At 38.8% G+C, this 26,563-nt stretch overlaps 2 protein-coding genes across 3 annotated transcripts; one reads left to right on the top strand and one right to left on the bottom strand.

Annotated features, from left to right (window-relative positions):
• The first annotated feature begins 3,488 nt into the window (after positions 1 to 3,488).
• Positions 3,489 to 6,303, top strand: LOC124175847. The gene is made up of 5 exons (XM_046556437.1): positions 3,489 to 3,618; positions 3,718 to 3,873; positions 4,015 to 4,086; positions 4,180 to 4,362; positions 4,477 to 6,303. Exons 1-4 carry the CDS (start codon positions 3,489 to 3,491, stop codon positions 4,347 to 4,349), a joined length of 528 nt encoding a protein of 175 aa, XP_046412393.1. The 3' UTR covers positions 4,350 to 4,362; positions 4,477 to 6,303.
• Positions 6,304 to 8,545: 2,242 nt separating this feature from the next.
• On the bottom strand, positions 8,546 to 26,108 carry LOC124175828 (juvenile hormone esterase-like). Of its 2 annotated transcripts, XM_046556407.1 has the most exons (7): positions 25,770 to 26,108; positions 19,452 to 19,590; positions 14,143 to 14,488; positions 11,876 to 12,226; positions 11,204 to 11,367; positions 9,603 to 9,919; positions 8,546 to 8,908 (listed from the first exon to the last, which is right to left on the bottom strand). In XM_046556407.1, the coding sequence occupies exons 1-7, from the start codon at positions 26,036 to 26,038 to the stop codon at positions 8,746 to 8,748; spliced, it is 1,749 nt and encodes a 582-aa protein (XP_046412363.1). In that variant the 5' UTR covers positions 26,039 to 26,108; the 3' UTR covers positions 8,546 to 8,745. The 2 variants fall into 2 exon arrangements, with proteins under 2 accessions (XP_046412363.1, XP_046412365.1); XM_046556409.1 differs by lacking the exon at positions 11,876 to 12,226.
• Between the last annotated feature and the right edge of the window lie 455 nt (positions 26,109 to 26,563).

Genomic DNA, 26,563 nt, shown 5'->3' with positions numbered 1-26,563 from the left:
GCCGCACAAAAATGTCAGAAATGATTTGTCATCCAAAGGAACACGTTTCGACCAAAATTGAACCCTCTCATCTTCCTATTTATTGCGGACTGTCAAATATTGGGTTTTGGCGTTTTTCCTTTTTTTCTTCGACCTCATTGAAGCTATCGTACTAAAAAAAAATCAAAAACGCGAAACTGGTCAGAATACGTGAAAAAACGTATTTTTTAACCCATCTTGGCGTCAATTTCGAGAAGAAAAAAAATGAAGAAGTTTTCTTTTCCTGTTTTCGCTATGATAAAAAAGACTTGCATCCATCATTATTTTTTAAAAAGAGTATGTGCTCAAAGTGCAAAACTTCTAATTATTTCAGATTTTTCGCATTGGTGCGCCATTATCAAAAAAAAATAAAGACCGCTTTTTTAAATATTTTTCCGGGATTTTTCAGTATCTAGGTATTCGATGGTCGATTTATTTCACTTCCGAGCACGCTTCTACAAATACACGTACAGACACATAGTTCCAAAACGAAAATCGAGATTTCACCCTGAACTAGCTAGCTAGCTAACCTTTAATGTGACCCAATATCAAATCAGCAGGAACGGTAAATAATTTTTTTTTAGTATTCATATTTATGTATCACATTTTGTTTGGAAATAAATAGTCCTGTATGTATTTGAAAATTTCATTTATTTATAAAATGCGTACCAAATAGTTTCAATCTTTCGTCACTGTCATCGTTAATTACTGGATTAACTTTTTCGATATTAAAAAGACGCAATAAAATCTCTGCGGGTCTTATAATTTTCGAAAGATACCTAGCGTGGGAGAGATAATATATGATGGCGGCCACGTGTGAGCAGCATCCAACAGTGCGTAATCCATTGGCGCATTCGCATGATTACAAAGGATGATGACGGAATTGAGATTCTAAATTTACATCGGGAATATCCATGAGTAGTATCGGCCAATCGATACATTTTTGGAGCAATTCTTTTTTTTGGTCTGTTGTGTATTTGTAGGAGCGCGCCTGGAAGTGAAATAAATCAACCATAGAATACCCAGACACTGAACAATCCCGGAAAACTAGTAAAAAATGCGGTTTTTATTTTTTTTGATAATGGCGCACCAATGCGAATAATCTGAAAAATTAGAGGTTTTGTACTTTGAGCACATACTCTTTCTAAAAAATAATGATAGGTGCAAGTTTATTTTATCATAGTGAAAACAGGAAAATAAAACTTCTTCATTTTTTTCTACTCAGAATTAACGCGAAGATGTATTGAAAAATACTTTGTTTACGTATTCTGACCAGTTCATTCAAATTTTTTATTGTTAGATGGCAGACATTTTACCCACGCAATTATTATCTCTGTTCTTACCGACAGTTGGTGTTACTGGGTGTTGCCACAGGTTGGTCGCATTATCGATCAATCGATATTCCATCGATCAATTCTGCATAATGTTTGCAATGCTCGCCGCAAGATGCTAACTTTTTTATTTGTTATGTGGTTGCGTAAACGTTTCAAAAAAAAAAACGGTTGGATGCTTTGAATAGATGTTTTTTATTTATCAGTAATTACATTCTATTTTTGGCTTATACATAATAATGGAAATAGATCATCTTATTTTAAATTGAGCAAATAACCTTACACATTTTTCTTTATTCACACAATAATAATAATAATTAAACATCTTACCCCTAAATTGACTTATACTAATTTCTTAACCGTGCCACTAATCGGACTGTACTCGACAATACGATCGTGCAAGATCATGTAATCGGCTGCAGTGTTTGCGGGAAATTTCACGCTCCCTTCAAATTCCAATCGAATATCCACCGGTCCTCTTTCCAAACCGTCCATATTTTTCCAATACGAGTCAAAAATGCCATGAAATACGAAATATTATGTGGGAAACTTGAACATTTTGAAAATTCACAGCTCGTTAACAACTTCGACTCCTAGCTGGAAATTTTCAGCGTTGTTTGGGGATAGAATGAAGTATATTCCCTGAAATCTTCAAGCGATTTCGAGTTGATAGAAAAAAGTTACAGCTATCTGAAAACAGCCATTTTTCAGAAATCAGTTGGGTTTGCGAGGCCGTATATAAAAAGGAACGTGGTAATTAATAATAGTTCGTGTAGGTAGTGATAAAGTATACCTAGACGAAAAATTTGAGCCGTACTACTTGGAAAATTCTTGAGTCAAATTCTTGAATACAAGGTCAGAAAAGGAGAATGCCGTTTGATTCGAGTCTTTAAGTCCCATAGAGCTCCCATCAAAAAATCGTGAAATTAAGTAAAAAATTGAATTTCTAAACACTTCAAAAATTTCTATAACCACCAGATTTTCTTATATCAAGCTCAAATTTGGAGAATCGTCTTTTTTTATAACCTAATTTCTTGAAAAAAATCAGCAGCCGAATCGCTGACTAAAGCCCGCAGGCTGCGGTCGAAAAGTATTGGACGTACCCATATATATATATAGTGCTAAACCGATCCTCTTACGCTACTATGAATGCTAATTTAAATCAGCGATGATTATCATATTTGATTAGTATGCTAACAAAGTTTTCCGATTTGTTCTAACTTTTCTGCATTCCCCATCACCGTATTGATAAAAACTGGGAAAATTTTTGACTCGTAGTGGAAAACTATGAACGGTTCGAAAAAAGGACCGGTGGATATTCGATTGGGATTTGAAGAAAGCGTGAAATTTCCCGCAAACACTGCAGCCTATTGCATGATCTTGCACGATCGTATTGTCGAGTACAGTCAGATTAGTGGCACGGTTAAGTAATTAGTATAAGTCAATTTTGGGGTAAGATGTTTAATTATTATTATTATTGTTTGAATAAAGAAAAATGTGTAAGGTTATTTGTTCAACTTAAAATAAGATGATCTATTTTCAGTATTATGCATAAGCTGAAAACAGAATGTAATTACTGATAAATAAAAAACATCCATTCGAAGCTTCCAACCGTTATTTTTTGAAACGTTTACCCAACCACGTGATGAAAAAAAAAGTTGCCATCTTGCGGCGAGCATTGGAAACATCACGCAGAGTCGATCGGTGGAATATCGATTGATCAATAATGTGGTGGGGCGCCACATGCGGCAAACCTGCAGCAACACCCAGTAACACCAACTGTCGGTAAGATCAGAGATAATAATTTCGTGGTTAAAATGTCTGCCATCTAACAATAACAAATTTGAAATGTCTGCTCATCTGACGGTGAAAAAATCAAAATGGCTGCTCATCCGACTAAGCCAAAAATTTTATTGTCAAATTGTCTGTCGGTAAAATAGGGCAAAAATACTGATGGCGCCATCTATGTTAACGTTTTAGCCGGTAACATTATTGGGGATAATGTTTGCCATCGCGGTGGTAAATTGCCGACTGTCGGTAACGTAGGAATCGGGGCTACTCTGCCGGTCCGCCGCTATTGTATGTCCCAGAACTTTTGTATCTCTACTACTAGTTTTCCAACTGTCAGAATTCCGCGCGATGCTGAAGGACTCCGCGGAGAATGAGGCGGCTCTTTGCGAGGTCGTCGACGTCACCGATGAGGTGATAGCGTCGCAAAGAGTAGCACTAGGGAGGCCCGCCGAGGATCCGATTTATGCGGCACGTGGCGGTAAGTCCAGATGATTGCCTGTTCGTTGTGTCGTAGCAGGGAGTTGCCGTGTATAAATACGTTGTGCGCGAGTGGTATATAAAAATTTCCTTTCGTTAGAATTCATGATGGACGACACCAGGGAGAACGTGGCAGCTCTTCCCGAGGGCTGTGCTGCTTGTGAGGAGTTGGCGCTTGCGGAACATACAGGGGAGGATGAAGCGATGGTGGACAATGAGACCGCAGAGGAGCCAATTTCTGTCGGAGGTCGTGACGGTAAGTCCAGATGATTTGGCTTTTCGATATGCCGTATACCATGAAGTACCCGTGCGTGAATACGTTATGCGTGAGCGGTCTTCCAAGAGTTTTATAAATCTTCTTTCACGCGTGTACTGAAGGTTATTGTGTCCGTTGCAGAAATCGATTCATCACAGGCGTCGACCTTAGTGTTGTCACGTCCAAGTCCGTCAGGAGTGTTGGAAATTCAAGGTATATAGGAAAAGTTTGAAAATAAAACTGCAGATCAGGTATTCTGATATGAACTCACGGGCAATTTCTTCTTGGGTGGGGGTGGGTAATTAGATCCGATCGTTGCTCATGAGCCAGTGGTAGAAGAAGAAGAAGAAGGAGACTATTATTCGATATCGCCGATGGATGAGACGGTAATATTCTCGTGGCAGCAGACGCCCAAGAGTGGGATATTCACACAAATGAGTTATACACCGCCAGCGATGGACGAGGATATTTTTTAGGGGAACTGATCACGTGGGTACTCTAGGGTGTGCGTTTCTAGTAAAAACGTGAAATTCGACTATACTTACGGATTGACGTCGCTTTACCATGGGATTTAGTCTTATTTTTGTTTTATATGTACAACAGGGGACCTTATGCAAACTGCTGGTCCGTTTCGCGTAAACGAGGGCGCCAGTACCTTGGGCGTACAGATCGGCGGGGGTACGGTCTGGAGGGCTCCGACTTATGATTCCGATTTGGCATTCGAGTCCGACGATGACAATGACGATGCCGATGACGATGACGAGACACAGACAGCTTCCGACCTGACATTTGAATTCGACGACGACGCTGACGATGGCGAGACAGAGGGTGCTGACTCTGGAAACGCGGGCAGAGAATCGGAGCGGGAGAGTGAAGCTGCGAGCGAGACGGAGTCAAGTCAGGCATCTGAGGACGGGGCTGCGTCACTGGGTAACCGTTTCACGGTTATCGGTGAATCAGCGAGATTTATTCGTAAATTCGCGGTGACAGGGCGTGAGTTGCGAATGAAAATCGCGGCCCCTGAATCGGGTGTTAATCCAGTGGAGTGGCTAGAGAACGTGTTCAGAGACCCGCATGCGTATGCTGTAGCAACGTGCCGGAGTAGCGATTACATAGGTTTCACGTTTAGCGCGGAGAGTTTTAATCATGGTCCTGCGTGGTTATCGTTCCGGCCGGTGGGGGACTCGCGGCACAGTGACCTCTGGAAGTTAGTTTTCAGCGTAGCCTAGGGCGCATCAGAGTATTACGTTGACAGCGTCTTCACGGTACACAGTGTTGGAGTACTGGAGGGTCGCGGAAAGCCGAAGCCGATTACGCACGCGAGGGTACTTGAAAAATCCGTCGTGCAGATTGTCAACAGTGACGGGCTGCGTTTACCTCGCGCCCTCCTTGTAGCCAAGGTTCACGCCGAGAGAGTCCTGAACCGCAGTGGCGCTATGCACGACCATTCCGAGATGGTGAGATTCGCTAGATCTAGTTGATGAATGGAAGGTTCCCGTTGGCCACCCGACGGTCCACATTGGAGAGGAGTGTAAGCTCTAGTCAGGGTCGAGCGGTTGCGACATCACGCGAGTTGAGGGGCTCATCAAGTGCAGAGTTTTACCGCCTCGCAATCTTTATCACCCTGTTTTGCCGGTGCGCATGCATGACAAATTCATGTTTGCCTTGTGCCACTCATGTTGTCAGAGTTGGAATCAGGACGATTGTAGACATGATGACGAGGCTGCGCGAGAATTCGAGGGCACGTGGGTGTCGTTCGAATTGAAAAAAGCCGTGGAAATGGGATACAAGATCAAGAGCATACGCGAAATCTGGTCTGGTCGTATACGGTGACATCGTTTGACCGGACTACTCGTCAAGGTGGGCATTTCGCCGGCTACATCGACACCTTCCTCAAGATTAAGTAAGAGGCAAGCAGCTGGCCTGCTGAATGCGAGGACAAGCCGGCTCAAATACGCTACCTTGATGAGTACGAGCGGGTCGAGGGTATACGGCTAGATCGCGACCGTATTGCCAAGAATCCCGGCATGCGATCAGTTTCTAAATGATGTCTAAACTCGTTTTGGGGCAAGTTCGAGTAAAGCGAGAATCTGGTGAAAACAGAGGTTATAAAGACGCGTCAGCAGCTGCTCGCGCGGACTTTACGAAGAAATTACAGACGATGCGACTGGAACGACAGACTGCTTCAAAGCCTCAATTCTGATGTATGTGGACAATTTTGTATTATGTTTATGCACTTTATGGCTGCTGGTTTTTCTCTGCGGGAGTTTCTCAGTATATTTACTCCGGACCTCAACAGAAACGATCGTATTGCAGAATTATTCAACCACCGAATAGTCCATGTCGCAAAACGCAAAAATAACACCACCAATTTGAATCACATTTATCCTATAAGTTGTCTTCAATGTTGCACCTCTAAGAATTGTAATGTCGCTGATTATTAGACTGATAAGTAAAAAAGAAAACTTTGCTAACATATCTTATGTAGTAATAAGAACGATGTAATTATCATTTATTCGTTATAAGTATGTAATAACCATGTATGTATTTGCACCTGCGTTGACTGAACAAACTTGTAAGGATGACATTTAATTTTTGTACGCAATCCGCCATTGGGTTCTGTTTCCTCACCCATCCGCCCGCATTCTCGTACATCTAAGTATGCCTATAGTGTTACATTAAAAAAGAGAGAGAGAGAGAGAGTGAGCAGATCTATATTTTTCAAGCGCACGTAAACCTTAGGATAAACACTGACGGCTGGGTAAGATCAGTGACACGAGCAGCCGACGCAAAGAGAAGGGATGAAAAAAGAACGAGAGCCGGGGTGGAGAAGTGTGTAACCCCAAACGTCCAAGTCCCAGAGTTCGCTTCGCGAACGGGGTGGCGGGGCAGAGGGGTAGGTGGCCCCAGAGTCTGCCTCATGGCCAGGGGCACCAGGGTAAGGGAAAGGAGATCGGCTCATGGTCAGGGTACACAGGCCCAAAGGCCATCCCGTAGAGTCCGGAATCTGCTTCGCGGCCAACGGTACCCGGGGTAAGCTTGCTAAAGATAGACACTAGGGTGGTCCTTATCAAGGTGGAATGAATTTTTCCGAACCGCCTGCCAAGTCAACTTGAAATAATTCAAAAATAATTCCCAATTTTTTTCAGATTATTATCTCAACTCTAACCCGTGCCTGTAAGAGGGAGGAATTTCTCATTTAAAATACACGTATTTTGGACACATTCTCAGTACATATATCTTACTGCAAGAGTAAGAACATACAAAAAAATCTATAATTGCGAGGTTTTAGTGGGCATTAGTGTTACTATCTGAGAAAAAATTCACACCATCATACCAGGTAATCGAGACAAATTGCACTTCCTGTAAATGGAAAAAAGTCGAATTTTGAGGGCGTGCAACTTGTCGAGATTGTATGGTATGATAATATGAATTTTTTCTCGCATAATAGCACTAATGCCCAATGAAACTTCGCAGTTACAGATTTTTTTGAATATTATCACTCTTACTATAAAATATATACTAAGAACGTGTCCGAAACACTCATATTTAAAATGGGGAAATCCAACCTCTCACAGGCACGGGTTAGGGTTGAGATGAAAAACTGAAAAATTAGGGAATTGTTTTTAAAGTATTTGAAGTTGATTTGGAGGGCGACCCGAAAAAAAATCGTCAACCCCCTCGATAAGGACTACCCTAATAGACACCCATGTGTACTCTTTTCGAGCCAGTGAAAGGGCGCCGAAAGCTTGCAGGCAATGGCAGTGGCCTACATTTACTGACTCAGTAATGTCGATTACGATATTAATTGAGCCGGTAACAGCAGAAAATTTTTGTGCTGAAGCTCCCCGCAGCGTCTCCGGCCAACTGGCGCCAAGCTTCAAAATGCCCCATTTAACTAGCTATCTGCGTTGCTATCTGCAGCAATTTTGAATCAACGCGTATGGTTTATTAAGGATATGTAGTATTTCCACCCTAACCGACCGGGCAAACTCACCCTTTTTCTTCCTGTACTAAATATACAAACCAATGGAAAGGGTTCAAATTTCGACGATTCATTGATCTTTTCTATAGCGAAATTCAGGAAAGTTACTGATATCCCGAAAATCGTCAAAATAATATGTGGTTTTTTGATACTTGTTACTATTTCCATATTTCCCGTATGTCAGGGGCCAAAAAGTGCATAGCTGAGATACTTTGCGCAATTTTGGAACGAATGAAGAGTAAAATAAGCCATCGTGAGACTGCTTTCATACAATATTGAGGTCGATAGACGAGAACTAGAAATTACGATAATTTTATAAATGAAATTCACAATCAGCTGGGTGCACGACCAACCCTTTCCGTTCATTTGTTTATTTATTACAGGAAAAAAAAGGGTGGATTTACTCGGTTGAGGAAGGTTGGAGTACTACATGACCTTGACCTGGAAATTGGCACATTACTGATGGAGATGAATCATGTGAACTAGCTCTGAATCTTACCAACTATCATAACATGCCCGAGAAATTAACAGTATGTTAAATCAACGGATACGATGGAACTCTGTTTGTATATCCGAGTGTAAGGTATCACACAACATACTAACATTGCATTGTTAATGTTACGAATCATTCAACAGAAGTTTGTAAATATTGTTTAGTCGGGCTAATCAATGTTCGATTATTTGATAACTTGGATATTTATTGAATAACAAACCTTATGTGATACAATACAATGCTTGCTTATTACTATACTTGTTCGACGAAAAAAAAAGGTAAGTAGTAGGGTTGGGTGGCGGCAGAGGCGCCAACCTACTTATATCTAACTTTTCTTTTCGCGGTATTATTCGTATTTACTTCTATTGAATATATTCAACAGTAAGAAAATCAATTATGTGGTGGCAGAGAGCTTTTTCCAAAACTTCATTCGCTCCACGTGAAAACCACTTTTCACTTCAATACTAGCATCAGGTCCATTCCCAATCTGAAGGTAATTATCTTCGGACGGTGAGTATGGCTTCCAAATTGTGTTGCCCGTATTCAGTTCTGGAACTCTGGAAGCATGTCATGACATATCGTTGAATATCGTTTAAAATAAATTAGGTGCACCAATTGGGGCCACTTTTATAAGGTTCTTTATTTATTAATATGACTTTTGATCTATTCAATTACACAATTCATTATTGAAATCCGACGTTGAGAAAATTTTTGACAGAAATATCTGATTTTTAAGGTACTTTATGAATCAAAAATCAGTGTTCGCATCAGTCGAAGCATCTTTGTACCATTTGTGGCCATAACCTTCAATAATACGTAACTACGATAACGACAATTGAATCTAAAAATAAGCAAAACTAGTATATCTAGTCTGCCTTATTATACATATGATCTATAATTGTAGATTTTTATATGATTAACACGCCATGGAATATTGTAAAAATATAGCAGCAGGGTAACATTGCAACAAATCAATTTATCAAGGTTTGAAATGATTTTTAAAACTTCACAGTGACGTAAGTTTGCAAGATTTCATACATTTAGGTTCATTCAGACAACATTATGCAATGTTGCATAAAACTCAACAGCTATATTTTTATCGAAAGTACAAGAACATACTTTTGCAATATTCCTGCAAACTGTCTTTAACATTTCCACTGTCAGCAGAAAGTTAAAATATTACTAAAATATTTCTTTGACGTTACATATAAATTTGTTTCTGTAATGCTGGACACCATGTGGAAACCTTACCCTTTGGTCGCGAAAGATGTCCATAATTGCACCATCGTGTCTACCATGTGCCAATCAGTATCGCTGAATTCGTAACCTGGTGGTCCAAACATTTCCGGCTGTCCAGGAAGGAGATATAGAAGCTCATCAGCATGTGCCACGCCCCAATCATCTTCGTTACCGCCGCTGAACATGTAGCTGTAGCTGACGGTGCCCCGGTAGTCAAAAGAGCAGAAATATAGGGGATTTTTTGCGTGGATCACATGTTGCTGTACCGAGGCCCAAGCAGGGTAGGTAAACATGGCGTCGCCTACAAGTTGTGTCCAGTTACCCAAGAGCTAAAAGAGGGGTATGGGGACAATAAGTGTAATGGTCACACCATAGAAGCGTTAGAATCACTGATCTCTATATTAACTGAATGATCAACTCCTATGCTACCAGCACACGGCAGCTTGTGCTGATTACAAGCTCCAAAAATCGAAACTAGCGCTGCAATATCCAAAATTATACTAAAAGGTCACGCGGATGATAGCCTATCAGAAATAGACTCATTCGCGATCCAACCGTAATGTTAACTTTTTGACGTGACATGCGGACGAATCTAGCATAATATTCCCTTTTAACGGCGAGGATGTGAAAATTCGAGAAGATGGCAAAAATAGACATATGTATTATTATGAACTTTCAATAGTATTCTAGCATTCAAACTGATGCAATAATCACATTCACGCATAAATAGAAGAATTATTATGATTTTTAATCCAAAATTTTAGAAGTAGGTACTCAACAAATTCGTTACATTTCAATAAATAAAGTTGAAATTGATTAGATTCCTTGAAATTCGATGACACAAGGATTTTTCTATGAGAATAGATTTTAGTATTACATGGTTATGCAATATTCAATGGCACATCCACTATATTTAATAATATATCAGATATTTATTTTTTTTTCTACGTGAGGGTAACTCTGCTCCCGCCAAGCATTTCTGTGGGGATTCGCCCCCTACACTCTCATCATGGCCTGTAGATCTGGACCCGCTCCCTCATCCTAGCTCCCGCCGACCCACAACCATATACTGATTACATATATTTTTCAGACAAAATTTTTACATTATTAATCTACGTTCTCAATTGTACACTCAATATTGCAGAAAATATATCGAGTCTCTCTTTTCAAGTCAATAATGTGTCCGTAGTTAAGTCGGAAATCAAGTGCTATATGTAGCACAGGAATAAAATTCGACTTCATCCCCTTGTTACTATATATACTATTAGTCACGTGGTTCTATCACTTTAACCAATCACATACACAGTGAATCACGTGATTTTTTAGCGCCAGTGAGGCTATTGATGCGCTAGTGTCGATTCCGGCCCTATTCCCAGGTCTGTGGATTCGTGTAATTACAGCGCTTGCCTTGGATCGTGCCCATTTACACTAATACTTATGCATTTGTAATACATCGTCTTCGGCCCGTACTGCCAACTTCATACTCGTAGTCGTGTGATGCGTTTAGTGTTGCGTACACTCGGTTTCGGCTCATGCTTTACATTTCAGACCCGTTGGAAACGATCTATCCGATCCACTCAATGTACTGTTATGAGTTTAAGAAACACACTTACCAATCGTATATCAGCATTCAGATCGTTGAGATAGTATGACTTCAACGCTTTGGTACGTGCAGTTATGTTGATTTGCGGTAAATGCTCGTAACGCAAAAGCAATGGTAAATGAAAATCAATATCATCCAGAAATTTCCGGAATCCATTTAGGTCGTTGAAAAACTCTGAAAAAAATAATTTGGGATTACAAAAAATACAATTTCAAGATAGTTGTTATATTGATGTTACGGGGTAGTGCGATATGGTGGGGACTGTTGCTTAAATCGAAGGACGTCAGTTTCAAGTTTTCATATAAATGGAAAATTTTATCATCTCTTACGGTTACAACTCAATGTACACGAGTTCGAATTTCTACCGTATTTCAGAATTGGATAAAATTGGATGTCTGATACAGTATTTTTCAGAATTACTGCAGATTGTTAAACTGTGTCGACCAATATGTTGATTTTGGAAAATTGTTCAGAATTCAAATAGAACCAAAACAATCCGAAAAAACTGAATGCCTTCAAGAGTCAAGACAGTCATACAAAAATCACCAGCCCAATCTAAGAGGTCAAGGATTAGTCCCAGCTCAAATTGGTATAGAATACCTCATATATATAAGCTTTGTTCATTACATTGTAGTTTCAAAATACCGGCAGCCTTTTTGCGATTATTTGTTTCTATACTTACTTGCGCTTTGAACAAGTCCTTCGTCCCGGCAAACGCTGACCAAATAGGGAAGATCGCGAATTTTCCCTGCGGCAACGAGATTCGTCGCAGTGTCGGTGAACATTGCGCCTGGGAGATCTGGTTCAGCGATTGGAATCCAAGTGTATCCACCTCTGAAGGAAACTGAGTCTGCGACAGTGAGATACGTTGCCTCAAATTTTCTAAGACAGTCGACAATGGCTGTTGACGTCTTTGTCGGGCAACCAAGAATTTCGCCAAGATGAATGGCTCTTTCAGCGGTTAATGAACGGTCCTGGAGGACGATAGGCTGGAGTGCTGACCCACTCTGAGTTATGTATCTGTGAAATAGTCCTGAAATAAGATTGTTCTACACAGGATCTCGATTTAACGGTCAGTGAGGGGGGGTCTACGTGGTATTTTATTAAATGCAGGTTGCGTATGTGCCGCTGATCTTATTTCTGCGCGCCGGCTGACATTTGCTTATACATATATGTATAAGTATTCCATGCTACGAGCCTGAAAAGATACTTGAATTTGTAATGTCACGTCATGGGTTAGGTCACTCAGAGATCATCCATTAATTCGGTCACACGCAAAGGGGGAGGGAGGGAGTCCATAAAGTTGGACAAGACACGAGAGGGGGGGGGAGCTCATAAGCTTCTTGACGTCACATATTATCTAAAATATTAATACGACTGTAGAATATGGCCAGGAGCGAAATGATCGTGATATAAGTGTGGCATTTTTGAAGATTGAAACTATTTATATCAAGTATTGTTTGGCGCGCGTGGCTTTATTCAAAACATTCGCGCACTGACTCGTCGATCGCCTTTAAGGTGACGTAGTGCTCCTATCCTTACTGAGCGAGTAAACTCACCTTTCTTCTTCTTTTATTGAATAAACAAATGAACACAAGGTCGGCAAACGATGATTGAAATTAGAACCCTTTCCGTACGTTTCTTTATTTAATATGGAAAGAAACAGAGTAAGTCTGCTCTGTCAGTGAAGGTAGGAGAACTATATGACCTTGAGAGGGTGCCCTAGTCGATTTCGACGTTTTCGTATATATCTCCAAGTATCGAAGTCCATTTATCTCAAATACAAAAAGGGCCTCACAGCCCCATTCTATACACAATTCTAAATAAAATTACCACAATACATTTTTATTTCTGCGTCAAATGAAAATTACATATCCAAGGCCTGGAAGGCAAACTCGTCCCACGCTCGCCTACGAGCCATAATTTATGGGAAGCAGCCTGACTTGGGACTTTTCTAGGAAAGCCTACGTTACCTCCTTGCATGCACTCTATTTTCTAAATTCATGAAATATTTTTGAAGTGAAACTTCTCACGGCAGACTATACAAAGACAATAACACTGACAGCGAAACAGCAGGTGTAACGTCATCACATTCCAATCTACTAACACAAATGTGAAACCCTTAGCTGTTTTCTGTCTTCAATTTTCTGCGCATTACAACAAGGGATAATTGGCATTGCGAAATTTTGTGAGATATAACAAAGAGTTCACGTGGAAATAAGTGCAAGCCTAAGACAAACTGCAGGTTGAAACTTTCAAATTAAAAAAAAGAAAAGTTAATTCTAAAAGCATTGGCTTCTATATGGACATCGGCTAAATGACCGAGGAAGAAAGTTGCCAATAACAACACGCAACTTCATAGTATTTAGCACAAAATATTCGATTGTTTTTCCTCTAGCATAGAACTAGCTATACGATAAAACAAAAATCGAAATTTCGGAAAATGCACTAGAAATCAATAGTAGAGTAGGTATGGGATTTCTGGACCACCTAGCGATAGTGCGTGTACGTGTGAGCTATGCAAGTATTGGTGAACCCGAAAAAGTGGTGGGTGTAAATTTTTTTGGCAGGGCTGTATATCTAGCGTCGACTATAGATGGTGTAACCTTTCTCAAACTCAACCACTATGAAATTGGTGTGACGAAATTCAAAGATGACCCCTCAGAGTTTAATTAAACTGCAGTGGTTTCAATTCATGAATTTGTTTTAATTTTTGAATTTCTGAAATAACCTCGATCCAAAAAAGCCGACTTCAATGAATGAACATCATACGTCTAATTGACATCGAAAAACATAAAATATCATATAGCGCAACATCCATACAAAAAATAATCTGTTCAAAAACTCTACAATTGCAGTTGCTGATGCTAAAAGATGGAACTTCACAAATGATTACATACTATATTATTCTAGAATGATTCCTTCACAAAATCGTTAATCAGATCTCACCTTGCGTCAAGGGCGATAACGTCAAATAATGGATGGTGACAGCGCCTGAACTTCCCCCAAATATAGTGACTTGCTTAGGATCACCACCGAAGTATTGAATATTCTTTTGGATCCATTGCAAGGCCAGGACTATGTCCTTTAGGCAATAGTTTCCGGGTGAAGCTTCATCCGTGGTGCTAAAGAATCCCAGTACTCCAAGACGGTAACTAGGAACTAGCAACACCACATCTTTGTCAAGAAGAAACTGTGGACCCCATCGCTCAGGGTGATTAATTCCTACTTTGTATCGTCCACCAAAGATGTACACCATTACTGGCAGTAACGTAGCGTTTTCGTATTTCGGAAGCTGTGAAAAAATGCAGGTCAAATAATTTATTTAACACAATTGAACATGTGATATTTCAGATACAAAACATCTTATTCATAATGTGAAATTAACCTTAAACAGACACACTAAGAGCAATAGTAATACAAGGGAGGTTTTGGAGACTACTACTAGCGACACTTACCGATATCTTACCCAGACTCGAACCCTTCTATGCGATGACGTCGTAACGTTCTACCCAAAAATCAAAATCGTACTACGTTACCACAATTTCATCAACCGATCAACAAAATCACGGTACTTCACCAACAATGCGCTTACTTTTTATCGCTCAAAGGTCAAAATGACGCTGCATTACCAAAAATCTCACTGTCACTCCCCTACAGATGGTCGAGGTTTAGTGGAGACGCAAACCCTCCTCTCTAGAATGTTTCCCGTGCGATCAACCTGCTGATCTCTGGTCACTGCTGGGTAAAATGATTCAATAGATCTATTTAAAATAAAAAATGGAAAATGCTTTCGAATAAATAGTTTAAATGGGTAAATATAAATGGTTACTTTGGGAATATTCAAAATATTGAATGCAAAATGCCTCTTGCATTTTGCATGCTTATTTTAAATAAAATCATTTCAAATATTACCTAGCACTGGTACTGGTTAACATTAGGCGGCTTCTCGTGTGATATCAACCACCTTACATTTTTTTTTCACCAAGTTACGAGAATTGTTCTTAACCTGCATGTCGGCGTGATATCAACTACTGTACATTCTTTTCCCACCATCATGATATCAACCATGTGACATTCAACAGATTAACTGCAGTCACAGCAGTTTCTTTGAAACATTCTGACAGTACCCCTTAGGTTTCTTAAAATCAAGCAATTGCTTCAAAATTCCTCTCTTAACAGTGAAGGTGAAGACGTGAAATCAATTTGTGAATATTCCTGAAAAAAGCCTGTTTAAAAAAAAATATTACGTCATAGGTGAAATGTAAATACTTTATAACGTTCAGGAATACGGGATTGTTCTTTAAGATGCTTCTACACAATAACATAAATCACTTGCGTCGTCATCCGTACAGCATTACGTTTCAATAACCAATTTCGAAGTTACATGACGTTTCGAGCTGCACAGTTTGCGTTGGGTATTGTATGCTCATCATGTCGTAACCTAACTCAATGATCGTATTTCACGATGTAGCATGCGAGAAGTAGGGCAATATTAGAGCCTACTTCTGCATTAGCAGGCATCACACCGTGATTGTGTCCATCTCTGTCAGACGTACTTACGTATTCCCAAACACCTCATACATGACAACGTAAACTTACTGGTCTTATTCAAACAAGACGACATGAACGTTTATGCATCAACCGTCGGAAAACCGATATGTCTATTTAAGTTTAAAAATGTGTGCTCTGCATATTGAAATGGCTATAAGTATGGGTTTCTTGTGATCGACGAAGTCAACAAGCTCAACCAAGGACGATAGAGGAAAGGATTCGATCCTTTCTTCAGCCTGGAAAAGTAATAACATCTTGCGTTTCCAAGAGGAAACGCAGTAGGGTCGCAAACTCAATTGCGTCAGCATACAGAGCTCCAAAATTCCTAACCCAAAAGAAATCCTACATCAGATCACGCAAGCAAGTGCCCCGCTCCACCGAAAGCACAGATTGCTCAAGTCAAGTAAGGAAACTATGGCTCAGAAATTTCAAACCAGTGGTCACTCCGTTGCAAGAACTTGTACTTAGGCAGGTCAAAATTTTGGCGAGAATAAGAGTGAGACAAAGACGGAGTCTCCATGCGTTCAGCTGAAGTGACGTCAGCACGTCGGTGATCAGTATAACACGACTCTTCGTCGCTGCTTCCTTCTAGCATGGAATACAACTGTCTTTGATAAAGGATGGAATAGAACTCTATTCATTGAACATTGGTGTAGAAGTTGCTGATGGATGGAATAGAAATTTATTAGACGAATGTTGGAATACTAATGGGCCTGAGGCTAAGAGTAGGAGTGGACGAAAGATGTTGGAATCCAGAATAGCGGGGAATAGAATTAGCGGAGTAAGGGCGATAGCGAGTGGCGTGAGGCTGGATGGAAATAGGAGGCTAGAATGAAGATTACGGTTTTAGCATGAGGAATGTGGGAGAGTTAGCGAAAAGATAGGTAATCATGTGGCGGTACGCGGAAAGTACCATACCGCTGACCAAAATTTGAAAATTTCTTCAATGTTCTTTTTCGAAAAGCTGAGAAACTTTTACTTAATACACGTAAATTTCAAGATGAGAATCTCGATAAACACACGATAAGTGAATTGATGGAAAAAATTGAAGAAAATTTTCTAAAGCATTATGTGGTTCCACCTCGTCATAACGCGGTCTTCGGGGCTGTAGAAGAGATGTACCGCAATATGAATATGTAAGAATATGGTACAAAGTTGTAGCGTGTACATACTATAACTGCCGGATTCTGATATACTCAGTTTTGATACAGTCCAAACACTGCGTGCTCACTGGCGAGTCACTCTGGTCAGTTCTTACCTATAAGCCGGCGAATATAGACGTGCTTGAATCGTTTCACTTTGTATAACACACTTGATATAATATACTTGAATATACGTTAACTAATTCTGATCCCTAAATTCTTCAAAATAGTTCCCTCACTTTGCGCTGCAATGACGCTATAAGCCTGCCCACTACTCACTCACGCACAGTCGCGCAGTGTGTGTGGGGCCATACAGTAGTTAAAAGTGAATGGGATAGCTGAAGGCGGTCGTCTAGTTTTATTATTTGAAAAAATTGATTTTCGTTTTACTTTTCGTAATGTTATAGCTACATTTTTGAGAATGTTGGCCCAGAGCTGATGCGAAATTTCCAAAAATTGGTGAAGCTTTAAGCACTTGAGAACTATGCACAATGTGCACCTCAATCGAGCCAAGTTCAATGCTAGAAAGATCAGCCTATGAGGAAGCTGCAAATGTGGCAGTAAGCCTCACGTATGCCCCAAGAATCGCCGATTAAGGGTAAGAAAAATTTCCATGTCATTTGATACAGAAATTAACGTAAAAACCGAGGTCAAAATTTTAAACATGCTAACTTTGAAATGCGTTTTTCTCGAAACAGCATTTTTCAAAGTATTGGCACGATATCTCGAAAAGCACTAGAACGATCCTACTGAATTTTTGATATGATCTTTATTATACCGATACCTATCGCGTGAACTGGGATAATCATGATTGCTTTGATAGTTTTTGTTTTTCGAGCTAAACAAATGAAAAAAACGCAAATTTCAATATATTTTTTTAAACTAAGTAAAAGATTTTAACTAAAAGGTTTTATGTTTATTTTGGTTCATGCCATATCCACAAGCCTAAAGATAAAATGCCGATTGTATTTTTGATTTCTGATGAAAACAGCTGGATTCATGTCTACGCTCAAGCACATTTTTTTTTACATACGTTCCTATTTGGCAGTATACATCAGGTTATATTCAACACTTTGTTTCCAAAAAATGTATGAAGTTTTTTTAAATGTCAATAAATCTAGTGTGAAACTTATGAGAAATTTTATTTCAACGATTTGTCGTTAAAAAAACAACCAAAACAACTTTAAAAATAGTCTCTACACTAGACAACCCCCTTAATGCTCATGAGTGGCTGGTGGGAATGAGAACTCCGAGGAGAAATTTAAAAACCGCGATATACCAAGGCACAATATAATGAAGTGGCATTGTATTCTATACAAGTCAATACAAGTGTATTTCACTACTATAGTGAATTCGTTACGTGTGTCTGGACAACTAGCGTTCGTGTAACCAAAATGATTTGAACAGTCTGATCGTTGTGATAATTCTTGTTTTTTCTCCAACCGTTGACGCCTTTCGAAAAATTTTGTTCAGCAGCTGAGTGTTTTGAGTTCCACATTTAATCTATTTTTGAGTTACTTCTTACATTCGCTTGTGTGTGTGTGTGTGTGTGTGTGTGTGTGTGTGTGTGTGTGTGTTTCGACCTTGCATCATGACCTTGATGAAGCTATCCTCCAACATAATCAAATCATGTTTTGCATTCCAGAACGATAGTAAACCAACTCTTCAAGTCCGAGGCTTTGACTGTACCCTACCGCAGCTGTCAGCCAACCTTGCACTCTGTACTCGACTTATGAGTCCGCTCTAGCTTCATTGAATAGTTTACATCACAGTTATAAGTTTCAAACGGAGCTCACCAACCTTCATATTTTCTACTTGGTATTCAGAATAGCATTCTTATCAATATTTTCTTAGATTTAAAAATCAATTTAGAGTTGAATAGATGTTTCATTGACAAAATAGCTCTCGGAACTATAAATCATGGGACAAATGATGTGACGTGGTTGATATAGCGATCATGGGATAAGAATGTGGGGTGGTTGATATAACATCAGTAGCCGCGTAAAGTTAACGAGAACATTTCTGAGGTTGACAGGTTGATCACACGGGGAACGCTCTAGAGAAAAGGGTTTACGTCTTCGCTATACTTCTACCATCGGTAGAGCATGACAGTGAGATTCATGGTAAAGCAGCGTAATTTTGGGCTTTGATCAATAAAAAATTTCAGTACATTGTTGGTAAATCAGCGTGATTTTGGCTTTCGAAAGATAAATTTGTTGGTGATGCAGCGCAATTGTGACTTCCGGGTCGGTACAGAAGGGGTCGATAACGGTGACGTCATCACGGAGAAGGGTTTGAGTCTGGGTTAGATGTCCGTAGTAGGAATCGGAAGCCAGAACCGGCCTTGTTTTACTACTAAGACCATTTTCATCGAAGGGTATTTTTCGTTTACTGTGATGTATACACGTTGACTGTGAATAAATTTTAAATCGTAAATTGAAATCTCAATTATATAAGTGTAGAATCAGATTTTCGTTTTGACCTTGCAACGAGGAAAATAAACTGCCTAAAACGAAATCACGCCATTGTGTCTGTAAAGGATAACCCTGATTTGGATACAACCTGTGGCGTATAAATGTTCAGATACAGACAGTCTTCTCCTCCAACTATCCTTCCGTTGACCAGCTGTGTACATGGAGTAGGATTACTGCCAGCGTCCAAAGTCCCATTCCAAGATCTTGCTGGTAAAGGTGATTTGAACCTGATTGGTGGAAAGTATTTATTCGTTTAATGGTTCAAATTATTGTCCGTAGTTCAAAGTTAAGCTAGAAACTGTACTTATAACATTAATGTCAGAAAGACGTAAGTAGTACTTTAGATACATCACGCGGTAAATTCAGAAATTTCGGCGACTGAAAAATTAACAGCGGTACCGGGAATTAACCCCAGCATCTATACTAGAAATGCTTACAGCCGAAGACTTGAACCATTAGACCACCTAGCTACCCTATGCATCATGCCATTGAATTTCTCTAATCACGTCAACTTTTGAACTTGATTGGCATGCTGCGTATCGGCTATTTATTTAGTTATTTATTCACCACTGTTACAAGTGCAGGACTATGCATAATCTGTCTTCGACAATTTTTGTTCATGAACATTGAAAAACATAATTTTCCAGCTGTTTTTAAGGCCTTAAAATTGTTAACATGAACGATAAGTTCACCTGAATGGGCTTGAGACTTGATCATACAGACTGCGTGATCACGTATCCTACGATTTTCGCCGACAGAATGCGCATCGCATCTCTTCTAATTCCAATAGCTGCCTGTGCTCTAGTAAAAATAAAATTACGTATAACCAAATATTAATAATCTGATTACAATTTATAAAATGCCATATTTGCATGTACTTCGTTATTTTTTTTTTTTTTTTCTTTTTCCTCATCCACTATTTTATTTTTTAGACTACAGCTTTGTTCTTGTAGTCAAGTTGTTTTAGTACCGTAGGTAGCTCATTGAATAGTGTTATTGATTTCCATGGCTACTTTTATTATGATATACATTTTTGTTATTTTTAGGAAGAGCGATTCACTTATTTCTCGTTTGATTGCTATTATATCTTCGTGCCATTAGAATAGTCCAGGAGAATAAAATTAAGTTCTATTCTGGAATAACGTAGGTTAGCCGATTGTTTTTTAGGTTCATTAGAGACGGACAAACATATTTTCACTCACCCCCCAAAAAGTTAGGTCCGGGTTTGTCCGTAACGATTGTTTAATCTTTTGAAACCCCACATTTTGTTAAATAACGTCTTTGTTATGGGTCATACACGAAAACTGTTCAAACAAAAGTTGTTCGTCTCATCATTCTTGATAAGACAAGCTATCGTGAGATCAATTTCCTCTATTTGTTTAGTTGCAAAATGCAAAATGCAAAAAAGATATCTCCGAGAATATTCGTATTATTGTAAATATTATGATGGATTGCACTTGCCCTTTATTTTACGAGTAATTTAAAAAAAAAACATGAATATCTTGATTAGAACCGGAGATAATGGTGTTTAAGTGTTATTTTATTTATTGTTGTTGTAATTATTATTGAGGAAGAAAAAAAAAATATCAGCTATCTTTCAACACCCCAAGGCATCACCGTGATTTTTTTCAGATCTCTAGGTGCGTTGTATCTAGTAAAAAAAAAATTGCTCAATGTTCGTCGAGCGGCGTTAGTCGGAGGAATGAAGCCCGCCAGCGTGGTGGGGGGCTCGAGGCTTCGCGCGCCCGGCTAATTGTATCTTTTCTAGCTTATTTATACTTTCTTTACGGACGCGGGAGTAAACAAAATTACCATATTCAACTATATGTAGAGCGACGTAGCTTTTGTACACAATGTTGTGAGTGTTTGAGGATCAGATCCCCACCACGTTCCTCGTCGAAATTTTATGATGTTCAGAGCCAAATTACATTTTGTTATTACTTTGTTGATGTGGTGATTAAAGGTTAGTTTGTAGTGAATTGGAGAGTAAGATTAGATACATTTACAAATATCGTTCTTATTTTTTTCGCAACGTCCCAAACAATTCAAATATAACCTCTTGCTCAACATAATATGTAATTAGGTCTTCAATATTTCTTGAATACTCCCGCTTTTTAAGAGCTGCACGTTTAAGTCTTTTATTTTTATTGCATTCTTGATCCCACCTGGGGACAGGATTCGGATTTGTATATGATGATTGACAGTTTATTGTGGAGTAGCATGCTGAGCAGCTTCACGGATAATATTCATAAAAGAGTCATATTTCTCAAATAAGGACAGTGTATTTTGAAGTAAGGAAGTCTTCATATTTTTCATCTGTATATTTTGCAAGTTTTGTTGATTTTGAATCTTTTCTTGATGTAAGTGTGTTTGTTGACATGGATCGAGCATAATATGGGGAAGAAGTCATCGAAGCCGTATGTTTCGTCGCTTACTTGTACGTCAATGCTATCGGCTATTGCTATAGTAGAAACGACTATATGTATATTCGACATTGTACCGCTGCGAATACCTATGTGTGTGTTTGAATTTGTATTGTGCAAGAACAGATTTTTGAGATCAATAGTACATTCTGGTCTTTCTCCGTTTGTATGAATGTTTATGCAATTACATTTTTTGTTATGTGTGCTGAAGTCTACTGGCAGTATTGAATTTTGATTATGACCAATAGAGTCAGCTATTTTGTTCCATTGGCATGTGTGAGAGTTACTTATAGGGCTCTGTAGCAAGTAATAATATCTATTAAAGGTGAGTGTAGAGCATATGCCGAATAAATTAATATTTTTGTTTGCGATGATACTTGTTTCAAGTCGCTAAAATTTAGAATTTTTCGAACTACGCATAAAATACCTCCACCGCGAGCATATAGTCTATCTTTGCGAAATGTGTCATAACCGCAATATTTGGTGTTGACATACAGAAATTCCAGGTTATTTGAAATTTTTTTTACGTCCGTAGGTTACACATACATTTATCGTCTAAAGCTTACAATATGTGTGTATCCTGGTATATTCATTCCTGCTCTGATAGAGTTCATTTGTGTTACAGGATCGATATTGAGTTTTTCAACTTCTGTTTCTATTATAGCGTGGGGTATTACAGGACACACGTGTGATGGAATGATTTTTTTAGCTTTGGATACAAGTGGGTGTAATATTGATGTAACTTCACCAACTTTAACTTGTGTATTTTCGTCAGTGTGTTTATCAGCGAGCGCTTTACTCGCAAACATTTAGTTTCGATGATGTCAAGATTATCGATGAAGACGACAATTGGCAAAATGTCTTATTAAAGTAATCATACACATTTCTAAGAACGATACAATTAACGAACGCACCGACATTCAACACATAAGCCACTTATATCCTAGCATCATTTAACTAATTGTAAGTCCATCTTTTTAAGATAAAATTATCAAATTTTCGTGCCTTTGAAACTCTAATAAAACTGGATCTATGATTAATTCAGACAACTTAAGACATCGATATACGGTAAGACAAGCATTTTGACTTCTTAACAAGCGATCACTTCCTCCTCTTGTACCGTGAAACCGACACCCAAGCGCTAAGGATAGTAAAATATTGCAAATCTTGTTCCTCATTCAGATTGTATTTTACAACTCATCATATATATTTCTCTCTCGAACTGAAATTAATCTCTCTTTCTCACAAAATTGTAATTTGTGCGTAAATTTAATTGACGTAACAGTGGTACACACGTGTTTAACCTACAAAAATGGTTAGTGCACTTAGCACTTGGCACTATCAAATTAAGTAGCTGCCTTATTGTTATATTTAAATAAATTGTTGTTTGAAGATGGTTGTACTGGGCCAACCCAAAACGTTGATCGCTATCAATCTAACAACATGTCATTCAATGACTTTCCCCGACGAAACTCTTCTAATTAAGGAATGCATCATAGTAACTTGTAATATAATTGATATGTCAGCAGAATTGAAAAAATATGATAGTTTATTTTACAAAAATGTGTCACGCATTTTTTCAAACATTCTTGGAACTCCTAATTTACCATCGAAAAAATTGTTAAAGGTTGTTAGTCAGTAAATAATACAAATTTGCAACCTTTCATGAAGATGTAAAATTTTTTTAAGACGGTTACGTCCGGCGTACCACAACTTTCTATTTTCCTGCTCGCTAACTCTCCCACAGTTTTTATATTATAATCACGATCTCCGTCCTGTTCTCTTATCTCTATGTAGCCTCACGCTACTCACTATCGCCCTTACTTATCTAATTCTATTCCCATCCTTCAGCATCCTCACACCTTTTCTGCACCCGTACGTTTCCTCTCTGGAGACACTCCTATTCTAACTCTCGACAACGTCACATCTAGACCTCTTATACATCTTTCGCACAGCACACCTCATTCCTATGGCTACCTGAACTTCTACGTAATAAACACATAATCGATATATCAATCACACCCAAGTTTATTCAACACTCATCCCAACTTCCGCTTGTCCTAGTACGTAAAAGCCAAGCCGAACCTGTTTATTCCTACCGCTCAGGAGTAAACCTCCTTCACGGACGTAACAATACCAAAAACTTTAGCCAAACCTTCTATTTTTATTTGTGCATAACCCTGTTCCGCTATTATCAATGATTTTGTTACAAACGCGGTTAGACGTTCTTCCCCGTTTGGCATAATATGTGAAATTACAGCTCCAACTCCATATCGCGGAGCAAGGCGTTTTCACAAGGAATGCGACATAAATAAAATTTTGAACGAAATTTTTGTTGGATTCACTAATATGAATCCGGTAGTTCTCGCTATTATTTGAGTCTGTTCTCAAACTATCAAATTTCGATGATGCATCTGCCACAAATTTTATTACTTGTATTTCGATTGCTTGAAAAACCTCTTACTAGATGTATGAAAGATGAAAACTCTGGTATCGACTGAAAAATCAGCTGCGATTCACGTTCAGGTCTGGGGTAAGATGACGTGTTTCAGGTGAAAATAAAGTAACACTTTATGGGCACCAATAAGTGACGTATAGGTGTGAAAAACGTTCAAGCGAGTAAGGTACAGATGAAACTGTTTGATATAGTCTACGAGCAGATACTGCCGATACCATCGGAATTTATCGTACAAACGAAAAAAACGTATAAGTGAGATACGCATTTGATCAAGGTTTTACCAGAATCGTGTAAATCCATTTCTCAAACTTCTAAAACTTCTCATTTCAATTTATTTGCCTCTATTTACTGCTCACACTGCATGCTCTGTATTACAAAAATATTAGCACAATATTTGTTCTCTACAAACGCAGCTGCAACACTGTAAAAATATATTATTGCTAGAATATTTCCCATTATTCTAATGGCCAAAATATTATAAAGTCGCATCATATTTCTAGTTTCAAAAGTCGAAAATTTGATGTTTTAGAAATGTTTAATTAAATCATTGCAGAAATATCATAAGAATACGTAAACAAACGGAGACACAAATATTGCCGCAGGGTAATTACTATGGGATATTTTATTCGTTCCTGGTGGTGTTGGAACGGACACGAGGATAATGACAACTCAGGACTAACATGTGATAAAGTAAAAGGAAAAACAGAATGACTTTATTACACTGAATAATCAAAGAAACAAATCGTGACACGCCTTGAGCCATTCGTACACTCGACTGATCGCTTTTGCCATTTCTCACACACACGCTCGTTACCGAAAAATCGGGCAACGCTGGACACTCTCGCGCGCGCTCTCGCGGAGACTCTCTCACACACGCAAAACCGTCACTCGGCCGGTATTTCAGATTCCTACATTACTACCTTGAATAAACATTGCGCATTATGGTACGAAACATTTCAAACATTGCAAAGTCAAGTTTCCTCATTATTGCGCAATATGTCTGTAAGATTTCGAGTTTCGCAAAGACACATTGCTATGAGTCTTCTGCAATATTAGAACTAAATTATACGCAATTTGTGTTCATGAAGTACTTAAATTGGTATTCACTTGGTCTGTTACATGATTGCATCTTGGGAATAACTGATTAGTATTATTCGTGATATTATCAGCAGAATCAACGAACTTTGTTATCTACCTCAAATACTGTGGCACAAAATGATATGTGTTAAGGTAAGTGTGCCAATTATTGATACGTTTAGACCCAATTATTGAACCTTTTATTTTTCAAAATTTTTAATCAACATTGCAAATTGTGAATTTCTTGATGACTAGAACCAATTACCAGAGGGTTAGACATTATAAATTTGCTTTTTTTTTTGTCAAGTTTAAAACTAAGATTCAAACAGACACAACCAAAACAGGTCAATAATTGGAACAAGATCAATAACTGGTACACTCACCTGAAACTGATGGGCGAGAGTATCGTTAAATCACTAATCCGAAATCCTAAACCTGAATCACAAACCTGAGATCTCCAACGGGGGGCTGAGCAAATGGAATTCCTTTGAAGCCAAAAAAACTTCTCCCGCGGCGTGTGACCATATTTATACCTCGGAGTGTTCCTTGAGGAATCGTCGTTTCTGGACGCGGTAGATCTTCCTGACTAATAATCGGCACATTTCCCGGCTGAGGTACGTTACAATTGGTAAGACAAATGCTCAATAAAAGCACCTCCAACAAATAGTTCGTTGCGTTATATTGGCACGTGAACGCTGCGGCAATTTCTGCAGACATGACTGACTACGGCTTTCCAGCAAAAGTGATACTTCACGGAGGTTTACCAAATTGTTAAATGGCGACGTGCTATCTAATATTTACATTATATAGATAAACACTCATTGGGTAACGAGAAGTGATAAGCAAACAATAAATTGAATCTATATTTGAAATTATTTGCGAGAGGCACATTTAAGACTTGTGTGTGTGACTTGTTGACATGTGCACACATGAGACATCTATATATGGCTATTCATGTGATTTACATTATTTTAGCCATTTAGAACGGCCCAGCCGTTCATTTCATATGATATGAAAGAATCATATCCATATTTAAACGAGAAAAATTTGCTAGAAGGAGTACAATTTCTAAAATTTTCAGGTGAGTTGAAAAATTAACGACGCAGCCAGCAATCGAACCTGGTATCTAGAGATGCTCTACCGGAGACTTACTCCACTACATATATAGATTTCTCATGTGTGCGCATGTCAACAAGTCACGCACACAAGTCTTAAATGTGCCTCTCGCGATGAATTTCAAAT

This window comes from Neodiprion fabricii, chromosome 2 (genome assembly GCF_021155785.1).
Source record: "Neodiprion fabricii isolate iyNeoFabr1 chromosome 2, iyNeoFabr1.1, whole genome shotgun sequence".
NCBI lineage: Eukaryota > Metazoa > Arthropoda > Insecta > Hymenoptera > Diprionidae > Neodiprion > Neodiprion fabricii.
The sequence above is the reverse complement of the archived record's forward strand: the minus strand, read 5'-3'. Positions and strand labels throughout refer to the sequence as shown.

Bases quoted from the DNA above. Each gene is read 5' to 3' on its own strand.
- LOC124175847 (XM_046556437.1), top strand. From the start codon at position 3,489: ATGCTGAAGGACTCCGCGGAGAATGAGGCGGCTCTTTGCGAGGTCGTC. The intron at 3,619-3,717 runs GTAAGTCCAGAT...TCCTTTCGTTAG, and splicing joins GATTTATGCGGCACGTGGCG to AATTCATGATGGACGACACC. The intron at 3,874-4,014 runs GTAAGTCCAGAT...TGTCCGTTGCAG, and splicing joins TTCTGTCGGAGGTCGTGACG to AAATCGATTCATCACAGGCG.
- LOC124175828 (XM_046556407.1), bottom strand. From the start codon at position 26,038: ATGTCTGCAGAAATTGCCGCAGCGTTCACGTGCCAATATAACGCAACG. The intron at 12,227-14,142 runs GTGAGATCTGAT...ATCTTATTTCAG, and splicing joins GTTATCGCCCTTGACGCAAG to GACTATTTCACAGATACATA. The intron at 9,920-11,203 runs GTAAGTGTGTTT...CCCCTCTTTTAG, and splicing joins TGAATGCTGATATACGATTG to CTCTTGGGTAACTGGACACA.